We start from the raw sequence: 16,388 nt of genomic DNA, 5'->3' as shown, positions 1-16,388 counted from the left end.
AGCTGCTGTTGCAGAGCAGTTTTTAACCCTTCTTAATTATGTTATCACAGAGGCACTACCACCATCGCCGATTGGCTCAGCATTGGCCAGTAGTGGGTCCATCTTGGAGCCAGAGGAACTGGCTCTATCGGACATGGGGGAAGCTCCCTGGCGTCCTCTCACAGAAGCCACCCCTGTAGCCCCCCGTGCTACCAAAACCTTGCCACGTAAACCCAATATACTCACCAGTCTACTCTATTCTTAACTGGCAGTGAATTAATTTTCCCAAGTCAAGTCTGTTTTGCCCATGACAGTAATTGGTAAGTGATCTCCCTGTCGTTATCTCAACCCACAAACTTTTTCATCGTATTTTATTCCCGTCTTGCTGAGGAGGGGGAGTGAAGGAACAACTGGGTGGACATATAGCAACTAGCCAAGTTCAACCCACCACACTGCACACTACCTGTTGAAACAGACACAGCCTTTAGGATCAAGTATGGTATGATAAAAAACACTACTCATAAAATCTCATCTGTGCTTGTGCTTTTAAGTACATTCAAGGGCATTCTCGTTAGCCATAGGGTGCAACCATCTCTATATGTAACCCCAACTCTCTCAGCCTGTCCTCATAGGAGAGGTGTTCCATCCCTCTGATCATTTTTGTGTCCCTCCTCTGGACCCTCTCCAACAGGTCCATGTCTTTCCTGTGCTGAGGGCTCCAGAGCTGGACGCAGTACTCCAGGTGGGGTCTCACCAGAGTGGAGTAGAGGGGCAGAATCACCTCCCTTTATCTCCTGGCCATCCAAATCTGAGGTCTCTTGTAAGATACCCAGTAATATGGACATTTTCTAGACATTTTTTGCCTTCCCCTTATCATCTTCATGTAAGTAAAGCTCAGCATTATTCCTACTGCTATGCTTTGTTATTTTGCGTTTACATAGAAAAAAGTATAATTTGTCTTCATTCGGTGATTTACTGAGTTTAGGCTCACCTAGATTCATTATTGAACAAATTAAATTAGGTTCTTAGAGCTTTGATTGCTGTTTATCAAGCTTGCCACTACTGATTCCTGGTACTTCTTTGACTGTGTACCTCTACTGTTGTATGTTTGTCATTGGACTGTAAACCCTTTAGGGCAGGAAGTACGTTCTTTTTTCTGCTTGTCCTATGTTTGGTGCAAAATGGTTGATGGATCTCCTCAAATCCCCTGTAATACAAATACTGAATAAGCAGAGAGAAGGACGTTCTCGTGTTTAAATCTCTGGACTTAACTTTGGGAAATATGGACTGAATTTTTGTCCTTTTGAGAACTTCATCATTGATACTGGACAAATCATGTAATCTTTACTTGTTTTTCTTCTGAAAAAAAAAAAAAATCCCTGCTTTTAGTTGTATATATAGATATACTGAGTTCCTCTCAATGGCCTTTATGCAATAAATTACTGGTTAAACAGAAAGAAACTCAGTTTGGAGAAAATTTAAGTCATTCTTAAAGACAAAAAGGAGAGATGTGTTACGTCAGTCATGTATCACCTCACCAATGTATAGTTATTCCCAGTAACATATTTTTATTATCTTTCTAATACTTAAGACTTTCCTGATCCAAGAGAGAAGGGGAATGAATCATCTGTCTGCCTCATGTTGTGCTGAGGCTTCTGTGTGTGTACCTTTCAAATTTTATTGGCCTTTTTTTCTGATACTTTGCTTTATAAATAAATATCTAATTTATAGTTTACTATTTGTAACTCCACTAAGTGTTGGTGTTTAGGATGCTTTTCCCACAGCTTATTATCCTGCATGTTTTAAAAATTCATTCTGTTCTTTGTGATATCTTTTTCTGTGTTTCTAAAATTTCTATATTATATTGTGTTTCTATTACAATTTGCTAGTTTATTCTTTGGCATTTACAGCTTTTTTAATAGTTTATCTTATTTCCATTTTCAGATTACAAAAATGTTAAATAAGACTGGTTATAATGCTGATCTTTGCAGTGTCCACTAGATTCACAAAGCCTTTCCTCTTTTAGTATAGCACTGTAAAATGTTATTCAGGTAAAATTATCAGGATTTTTTTAAACTGTGCATTAATTTTTTAAGCTATCCATCATACAAAAAAACCTCCTATTTAATGAGTTCAGTCTTTTGTTTCTGTCCTGATATTATTGGGCTAATTATTTTCTGCCCACTTTCAAAGCCAAATAATGTCAATTTATTATCAAGCTGATAGAGGGATATATCACTTATTGCATTCTCTTATTGTTTCACAGATTCATAATGCATGCTGTGCTCCACAGTACAACTCAGAAATATCTATAAAATCCCAGACAAACCAAAGAAGCAGTATGTTAGGTTTGTTTTTACTAACCCTGTAAATTCTTTGGTATTTGTAGGAACAGAAAATATTCAGAGGCTGTGCATAGGCATATTTCCCAAATCATCATAGTAACTGAAAAAAATCAAAGACATTCAGGATTTTATACCTTCAAAACACTCTGCAAATAAAAATCTCTATCAAATCTCTCTAAGGCAAGTAGAAGTCTAACACTTGAGATGAAAAGGAAATAATTTGCTAAAAATCTGCATAGAATGTCAGTTTCCAGAAATAGGAAAATTGTGCAAGTTTACTGAAATGTTTTTCTGTACCTGGGCTTGTACTGTGTAACAATCTAATATTATATCCAAAATAGTGTCAGTTCTATTAAAAACCCAACTACCTATTATATTTTGAATGTTTGCAATCATGCCTGCATTTTTATTGTCAAGAACATTTGTGGAATTACCATGTGAACGAAGTAGTTCTGTTTTGCAGTCAGCTATATTTGCAATGACCTCTTCTCATTGTCATTCTGTACAGTAAGTATAAGGAATTTTTTTTTTAAAATCAAACATGAAAATACATTCATTTCAGGTAAGGGTGATGAGGATTCAACAAATAGAGAAGGATGTTCTTTGTATACGACAGCTCCTGCAATCACAAGCAGCTGAAGCAGAGGTCAGTGAACAATTTCTTGCTTTCTTTTGATTAGGATATGTATCTTTTTAAAAAAGCAAATCTCATTTGTATCAGCAAGCGATGTCATGGTTCATAAATTAGTCAATATTCATAGGATGTAGCTGCCTTGGGAATAAAATTTGGTAGCATGTTACGTGCTCTGTTAGCAATGAACTGAGGGTGGAAAACTTGGAATATTCTTTATGCTACTGTTGAATTTTAATCAATAATTATATATCAGTTAAAAGTTTAACTAGCAATTTCAATAAAAAGGTCAAAGTGCAATGTATTATGAAGGCTAGCAAATAATTATAAGAGTTTTGCATGTCTTTCTAAAGATGAATCTCTGATAAGCAGCTTCATGGTTTGCTTATCTTTTGAGATAAAAAAAGGGTGAATACAGTTTCTGTCAGACTTCATTAGAGAAGCCTTGCATGTTTTTAGTGTTTATGTGTTGGGTTCTATATTAAGAAATACAAGATAATGTTTCCTGTAAATGGCAAAGTCCATAATAGTAATCGTCATTAACAAAACTGCACTCACCGTGGAAATTAATTTACAAGCTCAACTCTTTCTTATACTTTTATTGTTTATCTTTGCCCAAAAAAATAACTACTGTGAAAGTTCAGGGCAACTTTTGAATTATTAAGGGACAGAGATTTTCCCACTGTAGAAAATAAATTATTTCACAATTCCAGTTTTTTGGGGAAAATCTGGTATTATAAGTGAAGCTGACAGTAGTGTATATAATTAAAGTTGTCTATTCTTTTGACATGTTAGCCAGTCCAGCTGCAATTTTGTTTGATTTATGCCCTTGATTGCTGCTTTTAAATATCACTAAACATTTCTTAAAATTAAGTTATCAGTTTATTTTCCTAACCTTTTCATTTAATCGTGTCAGCACAACTACTTGTGGTAAAACACAGCTTTGATTTTTTGGAGGAAGTGATTTTTGCTTTCATAGTAAAATGTTTCCTAGTTTGGTTTGTGTAAGTCTCCTAAAATCAGACTAGCAGACTTGCAAGGTTGCATTAAGCAACTGAATTAAATTACAATAACTTTGCGGTCCGAACAGTAATGGAGTCTGACAAGACGTTATAAAAGACAGCTTTATTGAGGCAGTAGGAAAGATGAGCAACGATGCACCCATATGGTGACTCACCCAATGACTGACAGCAAACATGGGATCATAAGCAATGCTCTGTCTCCGGTGGGCTGCCAGGGACTCTTGGTGTCTGGGTCATCTGGCAGCAACAGCCAATTGTGGAAATGCCTTTTGACTGAGGGTAAGAGTCATGCCACCCCTTGGCTCCACCAATGGCGGTGTGATTTGAGAGAATCATACCTTACATGAGTAATGTGGGTGGCATCCTGCCTATGCTACTGATGTCAGTCAGGGGGCAGAGTGTCAGGAGGCAGCATGTCAGGCTTCCAGCTTCCTAATAAAACTTTTATGTTGTATGGATAGAGGTATTATGTTGTATGTTGCAGAGGTATATAGTAACCACAGGGAAGGTGCAATTTGGTAGATGTCAGAGATAGGCAATTATAAGATTTAATCTCTAGTGTTGTTATGAAATTAAACTCTGTGCACTTCATAAGTAATTTTTAGCAAAATTACATATTTTTTCTCCCTTTCTCAAGTAACCTTAATTGAGTAGATACAGTAGATCGCATCTATTAAAGTTTGTTTCTAAAGTAATGAGCTCCTCTATTATCTATAAACCTTTTTTGAATTAATATATTTAAATGTCAAGTATGTAGTCTGGAGACAACTTTACTCTTCAACCAGAAAAAGAAACTAAGATTCTTATTCTCCAGCAGTCATTTGTCAATGTTTTACAAAAAGTTTTAATATCCTTTTTACTGCGTTGTTTTCTCTGTATCTTGGATAACAGCTTCTTCCTATTAGCAGACATTCTTTTAAGGCAAATCATGCTGATTAATGCTTTGGATTTTAAAGGTTTTTGTTACTGACCTGGCCAGTGACCAGTGTGGATTGATAAGGTTACCTATGATGGTATTTCTGTTTTCTCAGATGGTGTAAGACATACTTATTTTTAAATAAAGTAAAAGTATGTTAAAAATAATAAAATTGCTTAGTACTGAAAAGTTAGTAGTGTAAAACAACATAGTCTCCTTTAGTGTAAATATGATACACTTGGTAAATACACTTAGTCTTTACTACACAGTATGTAGGACTTGGCTAAATTCAGGGCATTGAATAGAAGGTGAATGGGACAGTGATAAGAAAAGAGAGGATACTCTTCTGTCTTTAAAGCCTAGGTCTATAGTCCAGGAAGGTCAGGGTCTTGTCCATGTACTGCCATGGACTTTTAGTGAGCAATATTATTACAGTATAATTTTTTACTTTCAGATAACTGTACAAGATGTTATTTTGCATAATGTTTGTAATTTTCACTCTTTTCATGTGATGTTTAGAGAGAGATGCCCATCTTTATTTCAGCATGAAAATACATTTCATTTACTTTTTTTTTGTTCCACTATTCAATATTAAAGTTGATGCATCTTTTCAGTAAGATGAGAAGGAAGCACAAAAATTACCAATCCAATGTACATGTTTTCTCTGCATAGAATGTCTGGTTTGTTATTGGACAGATATAATTAGCATAGTTTTCAAAACAATTTGAGGATATTTTCAAAAAATGTGTTATGAAAGCTTTCAAAATGCTTCTGAACAAAAATGCCCAATTTATTATTAGTGATCTGATTTGTATTTATTTATTTACTCTAAATTTAGACAGAAGTTGGACTTGAAATCTGTAATTAATTCTGATCGGATCATAGTTAGGTATAAGGAAATCAACTGTCACCTCTGGCGGTAACTGTGTTGTCAACATCAGGTGATAAAATTGCCTTTTTACCACCTAACAAACTGTTTCAATCAATGTATAAGGAGGTCACAGTTGACTAAAACAACACTGATAACTTTTGGAGGTAAAAATCATAAAATGAGGCATCTGTGCATGCACGCTACTGTAAAAGCAGTTCACTATCACATTATCAAACAGCTGTCAGCTTCCTTAGTAGAGAAAGCAAGCAATTCAATAGTTGAAAGTCTTTCCTCTGTGCCTTTACCACATACTGCCTTACAACCTCCCTATAGTTGCATTCAAGTGTGCAACAAACACCTCATTCATATCTGCTCCCTTGACATCTCCTCAGATTGCAGTCCAGTAGTGTCAACACAGTTCTGGAAATAATAACCTTTGGTAGAGAAGAGTAAATATTATACCACATAAAGCTAGTCTGATGATGAGTTTCAGAAAAGGGATGGGGATACATTTTTAAGAGCAATTTGGTGGGGATCTGTGTACAGGCACTTAAAAAGTTGTAGGGTAGCACTGAAAGGAGAATAATGACTTGGTCAGCAAATTGAGGAGGTACACAGACTCAGGGAGAAGGTAATTTACTGGCAGAGAAGTACTATATGTTACTCTATTTTAAGAAAAGAATTTTGCTAATGTTCAGAATTAGTTAAATATGTGTGATATTGTAGTACAAGCAGTATGAACTTAGTCTGAATAGCCTAAAATAATTGACTGCTATGTTACCATTGCTTTCTCTCATTACAGAATTTTTCTCTCTTATTCTGGAAAAAATAGCACAATATTTTGGACTCACCTCAAGGACTCAAAGAGTAGTTTTTGACTCAGTCCTTCACTCCAGTCCTTTCTCTTATTTGGCCTCTGAATACATGGAAATTCCCTAATACATGAAAATTTTTTTGTGGTGTGCCCTATCAATAAAGCTTCTGGAAGACTTGTTTGTACATTTACACGTTTTAGGACAGAGTTAACAGGGTACTGGTGGTTAAGGAGGGAGTAACTACACACCTATTAATACTACATAATGTATTTTTAATCATTTTGCCAAAGTATGGCCATCTCCTGTGGGTAGCAACTGGATCTAGTTCTGAAATTGCCTGGTGGAAAGAAGGTAGTAGCAGTCAAATTGCAATGTCCATATAACTGAAAAATATAAACATGAAGCATTTATGATATTTTTATACTGTGCCTGATATAGTGATACCAAACTTGAATGTGCTCCTTATGTTTATGAATATTTAGTAATAAATATCATAGCTTGTCTAATGATTTCATCGGCCACTAATTGTGGAATCTAAGTGCAATATATATTTTAGTATATGACAAAATATAATACTATACCATAGAAAATAGCTGCAGGAGATAAATCAGCAGAGAAAATTTTAAGACATTTTAAAGGTTTAGCAAAGTTACTGTTGTGGTTTGACCTGGCAGATAGCTAAAACAACCACACAGTCATTTGCTCCCCCCGCCCCCTGCCAGCGGGATGGGGGAGAGAATTGGAAGAAAAAGTAGAACTCATGGGCCAACATAAAGAAAGTTTAATAATAGTACAGGGGAAAAAAAATAATGATAAAAGAATGTACAAAACAAGTGATGCACAGCAGTTGCTCACCACCCGCCAACCAATGCCCAGACGGTTCCTGAGCAGCGTCCCTTCCCAGCCCACTCCCCCAGTTTATATACTGAGCATGATGTCATATGGTATGGAATATCTCTTTGGCCAGCCTGGGTCAGCTGTCCTGGCTGTGTCCCCTCCCAGCTTCCTGTGCACCCCCTGCCTTCTCGCTGGCCGTCCAGAGCATGGACTGTCCTTGACTGCTTAGCAACAACTAAAATCATCAGTATGTTATCAACATTATTTTCATCCCAAATCCAAAACACAGCACTATAGCAGCTATCAGGAAGAAAATTAACTATCCCAGTCGAAACCAGGATGGTTACTAACTCCTGTAAAGGCTATTAAAAAAAGTTGGGGTAATTTGCCTGCAAGTGATGCTAACCTTCCAAATTCATGAGACTTCTACTATATATTTTGTGAGATTTTCATAAGTTTTGCAATCCACTATAGAGTTTGACCCCTCCAAAGATAGAATATATGGCTGATACGAATCTGAAATTGCATTTAAAAAAATAAACCCCACAACAATTTCTTAGCAAGAATTTAATATGGTGTTTTAATTTGTTCCATCATAATGCCTGTAATTTGAAATATGTGAAGTGTTTTCATTAGGTAGTGTTGCTACAGATAATTTATTCTGTTCAGAGATTATGCTCAGCAAACTTTAAACTATTTTGATAAAGTACTCTGATGGATAGTTATCTTAATGATTTGACTTACAAGATTTTTTTCTCCTTTATGACTTAAATGCAACAAAATGTTTTCAGTCTTATGGTTTCTTGGTTTTGTTTGTTGCATTATTCTCTTGATCTTATTACTTTCTTTCTTACACCTGTAAACCTATGGGGTTTTTATGTACTATGAAGTTATGGTGAAATAAACATTTTTTGGTCTCTAAGAAAATAATAATTTATCTGGAATTTTCAACACAGAAAAAATAATAAGGCACAGGAATATTGTTTTTTAAAAAAGTGTCTTTTGCCTAAAAAAGCCATTATTCTTAATGAATACACAAGGGACTACTTTTGCAACTCACTTTTACAAAGCACTAAGTAAATTTATTTGTAATTGGTTATCTTAGCAAAAACAATCAAGACCTACTATTCTTGCAAATGTCACACCAAGGGTTTTGTCTTTTTTCTACTAGTAAATACAGGGAAATTAACAATTGACAAGTGATAGTTCCTGTTTACTTTCAAAGCATTTAGAGCATAGTGACAAGATGGGGGGAGCCTATCTTCCTGTAATAGGCACTTGCAGTCTTTCACCCTTTTGCTACAAAAGCAAACAAGCATACTCAGTAACTTCAAAACTTTGTTCCTTTTGTAGTGTGATGCTAGAATTCAGGAATGACAGAGGGGCTCTAAACTCAGCTAATGCCTCCTGAGATGAATGCTTTTATAATTTAAATGAACAACTACAGAGAAAGAGGTTTTTTTCAGAAAGCAGAGAGAAAGGGAGATTGTAATAAGATTTACAGCATTTCAGTTTCACCAAGCCCTTGCAGATATACGTGAGAAATAGTTTTCCTCCCTGCATCTAGCAATTTCACTTTGGCTTGAACAATTCCACTTTGGAGCTTTCAAGAGGCTGTCGTGGTTTAGCCCCAGCCGGCAACTAAGCACCACGCAGCCACTCACTCACTCCCCCACGGTGGGACGGGGGAGAGAATTGGAAGAGTAAAAGTGAGGAAATTCATGGTTTGAGATAAAGACAGTTTAATAAATAAAGCAAAAGCCATGCACACAAGCAAAGCAAAACAAGGAATTCATTCACTGCTCCCCATGGGCAGGCAGGTGTTCAGCCATCTCCAGGGAAGCAGGGCTCCATCACGCATAATGGTTTCTTGGGAAGATAGACGCCATCACTCCGAACGTCCCTCCACCCCTTCCTTCTTCTTCATCCCAGCTTTATATACTGAGCATGACGTTATATGGTAGGGAATATCTCTTCGGTCAGCCTGGGTCAGCTGTCCCAGCTGTCCCCTCCCAGCTTCCCATGCACCCTCAGCCTTCTTGTTAGCAGGCCAGCAGGAGAAACTGGACTGTCCTTGACTACTTAGCAACAACTCAAAGCATCAGCATGTTATCAACATTTTCTCATCCCAAATCCAAAACATAGCCTCACACTAGCTTCTGTGAAGAAAATTAACTCTACTCTGGCTGAAACCAGGACAGAGGCAAATTTAGAAAGAAAAAGCCCGTTCATAGAATGAGCTTTCTTAGGAGGAAAAAAGGTGCACTAAAGTATGAACATGTCTCATAGACTAAGCTCAAAGGCAAGGCTTTTCAGAAACCAATTGTATTAGGTCTGGCTGGGATGGAGTTAACTTTCCCCATAGCAGCCCTCATAGTGCTGCACTTTGTATTGATAGCTAGAAAGGTGTTGATAATACCCATGTTTTAGCTACTGCTGAGCAGTGCTGGCACAACATCAAGACTGTCTCTTCAACCACCACCCCTGCCCCCAAAGACCAGTAGGCTGGGGGTGGGCAACAGGTTGGCAGGGAACATAGCTGGAACTGCTGTCCCAAACTGACCAAAAGGATATTCCCTAACATATAACACCATGCTCAGCAATAAAAGCTAAGAGAAAGGAGGAGGAGGAGTGGGGGGCATTCATTATGAAGATGTTTGTCTTCCAAACTACTGATGCCCTACTTCCCAGGAAGTGGATGGACATCACTTGCTGATGGGAAGTAGAGAATAAATCTTTTTGCTTTGCTTTGCTTCCACACGTGACCTTTGCTTTTCTTATTAAACTGCTTTTATCTTGACCCATGAGTTTTTCATCTTACTTTCTCCCCCAGTCCTGCTGAGGAGAGGGAGTGAGAGAGTAGCATGGTAGGCACCTGGTGGCCGGCCAAGGTCAACCCACCACACCAATGTTAATATTTCTTGTGCACTTCCCAATCACATTGCATTTATGAGATTTTGTTATTCATCCATTTTAGGGATTAAATGAGAACTTCTGTAAGGCCATTTCACACAAGAGTACACAGCCAGCTCCTAAGATAACAGAATCATAGTTCACTCATTCTGCTTCACAGTTCTTCAAAAAACATGTCCCAGGATTAGTCATTCTATTTAATGCACTGGACCTGTGTGCCATTCTCTAGATGCTGTATCTCATGTAGATTTTACAGAGTCTGTGGTTCTTTACATTCTGTGGTTCTTTAGCTGATGTGTTTGGTAGCCTATATATTTTCATCCACCGGTCCCACCTTCAGTGTTAAGAGATAATACAAAGAAAGGGCATACTTGTAGTGTTTATGCTATCTTTATAACAACTAACTCACATTCTGACAGAGATGATTATTAATTTATTTACCATAATGTTATATTTTTTTAAAGATATAAAATATATTTTAGTCATCCTTATATCAGGAGGAGCTGGAAGCCATTGTGCAGCGCGACAGCTATGACGTAGTTGCCATCACAGAAACATGGTGGGATGCTTCTCATGACTGGAGTGCTGCAATGGATGGCTATAAGCTCTTCCGAAGGGATAGGCAGGGAAGGAGAGGCGGTGGGGTGGCTCTGTATGTTAGGGAGTGTTTTGATTGCGTAGAAATCAAAGACTGTGAAGACCAAGTCGAGTGCTTGTGGGTAAGGATGAGGGGGAAGGCCAATGAGGCAGATATCCTGCTGGGAGTCTGTTACAGACCACCCAACCAGGATGAAGAGACAGATGAGACATTCTATAAGCGACTGGCGGAGGTCTCGCATTCGCTGGCCCTTGTTCTTGTGGGGGACTTCAACCTACCGGACATCTGCTGGAAGTATAACACAGCAGAGAGGAAACAGTCTAGGAGGTTCCTGGAGTGTGTGGAGGATAACTTCCTGACACAGCTGGTGAGTGAGCCCACCAGGGGAGATGCCTTGCTGGACCTGCTGTTTACAAACAGAGAAGGACTGGTGAGAGATGTGGTGGTCAGAGGCCGTCTTGGGCTTAGCGACAATGACATGATAGAATTCTCGGTTGTGAGTGAAGTAAGGAGAGGGGTCAGCAAAACTGCTACCATGGACTTCCGGAGGGCAGACTTTGGCCTGTTCAGGTCACTGGTTGAGAGCGTCCCTTGGGAGACAGTCCTGAAGGACAAAGTGGTCCAGGAATGTTGGACAGTCTTCAAGAAGGAAATCTTAAAGGCACAGGAGCAGGCGGTCCCCATGTGCTGTAAGAAGAGCTGGCGGGGAAGGCGACCGGCCTGGCTGAACAGGGAGATTTTGCTAGGACTCAGGGAAAAGAGGAGAGTTTATCACCTCTGGAAGAAGGGGCAGGCAACTCACGAAGAGTACAAGGATCTTGTGAGGTCAAGCAGGGACAAAATTAGAAAGGCAAAAGCCCAGCTCGAGCTCAGTCTGGCCACAGTCGTAAAGGATAATAAAAAATGTTTTTACAAATATATTAACAACAAAAAGAGAGGCAAGGAGAATCTCCATCCCCTACTGGATATGGCAGGGAACATTGTCTCCAAGGACGAGGACAAGGCTGAGGTACTGAATGCCTTCTTTGCCTCATTCTTTAATAGCCAGTCCAGGTATCTACAGGATATTCAGCCCCCTGAGCTGGAAGATGGGGATGGAGAGCACAATGTACTCCTCATAATCCAGGAGGAAGCAGTCAAGGACATGCTAAACCACCTGGACACCCACAAGTCTATGGGGCCTGATGGGATCCACCCAAGAGTACTGAGAGAGCTGGCAGAGGAGCTTGCCAAGCCACTCTCCATCATTTATCAGCGGTCCTGGTTAACAGGGGAGGTCCCAGAAGACTGGAGGCTTGCCAATGTGACGCCTGTCTACAAGAAAGGCCGGAAGGAGGATCCTGGGAATTACAGGCCTGTCAGCCTGACCTCTGTACCAGGGAAGATTATGGAGTGGTTGGTCTTGAGAGTGCTCACAGGGCATCTGCAGGACAACCAAGGGCTCAGGCCCAGCCAGCATGGGTTCATGAAAGGCAGGTCCTGCTTGACCAACCTGATCTCCTTCTATGACCAGGTGACCCGCCTAGTGGATGAGGGAAAGACTGTGGACGTTGTCTACCTGGATGTCCTGGTTTCAGCCAGGATAGAGCTGGTTTTCTTCACAGAAGCCAGTGTGAGACTGTGTTTTGGATTTGGGATGAGGAACTGTTGATAATGTGCTGATGTTTTGGGTTGTTGCTGAGCCGTCAAGGACAGTCGAGCTTCTTGTGCTGGCCTGCCAGCGAGCAGGCTGGGGGTGCACGGGGAGCTGGGAGGGGACACAGCCGGGACAGCTGACCCAGACTGGCCAAAGAGATATTCTCTACCATCCGACGTCATGCCCAGTACATAAACTGGAGTTGGCCGGGGGGCGGAAATCGCTGCTCGGGGACGGGCTGTCGATCACGGGGTGGTGAGCAATTGCTGTATTGGGCATCACTTGTTCTTGTACATTCCTTTGTTGGTATTATCATTATCATTCCCTTCTTTCTTTCAGTGCTATTAAACCATGTTTACCTCAACCCACGAGGGTTTTTTTTCCCTAATTCTCTCCCCCGTCCCACTGTGGGAGGGAGAGTGAGCGAGCGGCTGCGTGGTGCTTAGTTGCCGGCTGGGGCTAAACCACGACAGACCTTTTTGGCGCCCAACGTGGGGCACGAGGCTTGAGATAATAACGGTTGCAGGTCACAATATCAGTTTATTTGATTTGCATCATGCTCTCGTCTTTGCTGTACATGTTAAGGATCGGTGTTGGTTTCTGCGGGCTGCTGTACTCTGCAATGATTAGTAATGTCTCGCCTGTGAGTTTTGTTTTTAGAACACTGACCTTGAGCTTAATGTGGTATCATCTGAGCTCTGTACTAAAGCCGTTACTGTATTTTGGCTACAGTCTTGTGGAGACGATTAGCAATTATACTTCTGCCTCTGAAAGGCTTTCTATGGAGGAAATGCAGAATGGTACCTTTGCTACCCTCTATCATAACATTTCCTCCTTCATCACAATAATTTTTCAGTATTTTCAACACCCTTGGGTAGTTACAATACCTCTATTGCTACTTCTGGGGAACATTGTTTCGGTTTTGTCTAAGGTTGGCAAGCAATTTAAGAATATCACCCGGAGGTCTACCCCAAGGCTGGATAGTTATGAATGGCAGGGTGTGTGGAACAGCATGGGCAAATGCCTGGGGCGGTGGGCACCTCCGGTGTTTTGGAGCTTCACTCCCGAACAAGTGCAGAATCCTGATAAACTAGCAGAATATTTGGAAGAAGTATGCTGTCAGCCTGGCAGCTCCAAGGAGACACAAATCATTGCCATGTGCTGGGGCCTGGCCCATGCCTACTGAACCCTATTTAACACTATGCAAAGGGGAGAGAGGCTCTCTGGGTCTGATGGCAATGTGGCAGGCACTGTGAGTACTCCAACCCCCACGGCGGGCACTGTAGCTACTCAGATTGTTGCAGCTGAACCAGAGAACCAGCCCATCCCGGTATCAGTTGCCCCTGTACAAAAGAAGAAATCTTGGAAGCGGAAGTCAGCTCGTTTAGTAAGGGATGAGGAAGATTCTGCTAAGAAGGAGGCAGAGGAAGAGAGTGAGGAGGCAGAGTGCTCTGAAGCAGGGCCATCACAAGTACGGAAGAGGGAAGAGAGCGAGACATCACTTGAAGAGGAGGAAGAGGAAGAACTCATAAAAGAGACGGTAACTACCCGATCTCTATCCCTGAGTGAATTGCGAGATATGCGAAAGGATTTCAGCCGTCGTCCAGGTGAGCACATTGTCACCTGGCTGCTCCGATGCTGGGATAATGGGGCCAGTAGCCTGGAATTAGAGGGTAGGGAAGCCAAGCAGCTGGGATCCCTTTCTAGGGAAGGGGGCATTGACAAAGCAATTGGAAAAGGTGCACAAGTCCTCAGCCTCTGGAGACGACTCCTGTCGGGTGTGAAGGAAAGGTATCCCTTCAAGGAAGATGTTCTATGTCACCCAGGCAAGTGGACCACCATGGAGAAAGGTATCCAGTACCTGAGGGAGCTAGCGGTGCTGGAAGTGATTTATGGTGACTTGGACAATGGACAATCATCCAAAGATCCAGATGAAGTCAATTGCACGCAACCTATGTGGCGGAAGTTTGTACGGAGTGCACCATCATCATATGCCAACTCATTAGCAGTAATGGCCTGGAAGGACGGAGAGAGACCAACGGTGGATGAATTGGCTGGCCAACTCCGGCAATACGAAGAAAGTCTCTCTTCGTCCCTACGGGCCTGCATCTCTGCTATAGAGAAACTGTCCCGAGAGTTCCGGCAATTCAAAGAGGATATGCCCTACCCTCCACCCATACGGACCAGTGTCTCAGCCATTAGGAGTAAGCGCTCTTCTGTTCAAGAGAGAAGATATAGAGGATATACACCGTGAGCTACCCTGTGGTTTCAATTGCGTGACTACGGAGAGGACATGAGGAGGTGGGATGGAAAACCTACCTCGACCCTAGAGGCACGAGTACGCGAGCTGCAAGGAAAAACAATTACAAAAGGGGGTTCAGGTTCCTCGAGAAAAATCATCGCTCCACTTTCCAGTGGGCAGCTTCCCAGAAAGAATAGAAGAGCTGATCTCACCTCTGATCCTCTTGAAGGGACTTCTGATTCCTATTTACAAGAAGTGGGTAACGAGTACTATGAGCAGGATTAGAGGGGCCCTGCCTCCAGCCAGGCGGAGGAGAGGGACAACCGAGTTTATTGGACTGTGTGAGTTAGATAGTCTGGCACAGCAGACCCACAGGAATATAAGGCTTTAGTGGACACCGGTGCACAATGTACCCTGATGCCATCAAGCCATATAGGGGCAGAACCCATCTGTATTTCTGGAGTGACAGGGGGATCCCAACAGCTGACTGTGCTGGAGGCCGAAGTGAGCCTAACTGGGAATGAGTGGCAGAAGCACCCCATTGTGACTGGCCCGGAGACTCCGTGCATCGTGGGCATAGACTACCTGAGGAGAGGGTATTTCAAGGACCCAAAAGGGTACCGGTGGGCTTTTGGTATAGCTGCCTTGGAGACGGAAGAAATTAAACAGCTGTCCACCTTGCCTGGTCTCTCAGAGGACCCTTCTGTGGTGGGGTTGCTCAGGGTCAAAGAACAACAGGTGCCGATCGCTACCACAACAGTGCACCGGCGGCAATATCGCACCAACAGAGACTCCCTGATCCCCATCCATGAGCTGATTCGTCGGCTGGAGAGCCAAGGAGTGATCAGCAAGACTCGCTCACCCTTTAACAGCCCCATATGGCCAGTGCGAAAGTCTAATGGAGAGTGGAGACTGACAGTAGACTATCGTGGCCTGAATGAAGTCACGCCACCACTGAGCGCTGCCGTGCCAGACATGCTAGAACTTCAATATGAACTGGAGTCAAAGGCAGCCAAGTGGTACGCCACCATTGATATTGCTAACGTGTTTTTCTCGATCCCTTTGGCGGCAGAGTGCAGGCCACAGTTTGCTTTCACTTGGAGGGGTGTCCAATACACCTGGAATCGACTTCCCCAGGGGTGGAAACACAGCCCTACCATTTGCCATGGGCTGATACAAACTGCACTGGAACAGGGTGAAGCTCCAGAGCATCTGCAATACATTGATGACATCATCGTATGGGGCAACACAGCAGAAGAAGTTTTCGAGAAAGGGAAGAAAATAATTCAAGTCCTTCTGAAAGCTGGTTTTGCTATAAAACAAAGTAAAGTCAAGGGACCTGTACAAGAGATCCAGTTTTTAGGAATAAAATGGCAAGATGGACGTCGACAGATCCCAACGGATGTGATCAACAAAATAACAGCTATGACTCCTCCAACTAGCAAAAAAGAAACACAAGCATTTTTGGGCGTTGTGGGTTTCTGGAGAATGCATATTCCAAATTACAGTCTGATTGTAAGCCCTCTTTATCAAGTGACCCGGAAGAAGAACGATTTTAAATGGGGCCCTGAGCAACGACAAGC

At 41.5% G+C, this 16,388-nt stretch overlaps 1 protein-coding gene across 5 annotated transcripts in view; it reads left to right on the top strand.

Annotated features, from left to right (window-relative positions):
- Nucleotides 1–16,388, top strand: part of LOC309415240 (adenomatous polyposis coli protein-like) — a gene marked incomplete at both ends in the record, with an annotated part of 135,670 nt that overhangs the window by 75,558 nt on the left and 43,724 nt on the right. For 3 of the 5 annotated variants that reach the window (XM_082012703.1, XM_082012701.1, XM_082012700.1), the window contains one exon: nucleotides 2,887–2,970. The exons of the other annotated variants lie outside the window; for them this stretch is intronic. In XM_082012703.1, coding sequence (XP_081868829.1) covers nucleotides 2,887–2,970 — 84 coding nt within the window. The remainder of the gene's footprint in view (nucleotides 1–2,886; nucleotides 2,971–16,388) is intronic. 5 annotated transcript variants of the gene reach the window in all.

Source organism: Phaethon aethereus (assembly GCF_964289735.1).
Source record: "Phaethon aethereus genome assembly, chromosome: W".
Classification (NCBI taxonomy): Eukaryota; Metazoa; Chordata; class Aves; order Phaethontiformes; family Phaethontidae; genus Phaethon; species Phaethon aethereus.
Note: the sequence above shows the minus strand (reverse complement) of the source record. Positions and strands in the feature narration are given on the sequence as shown.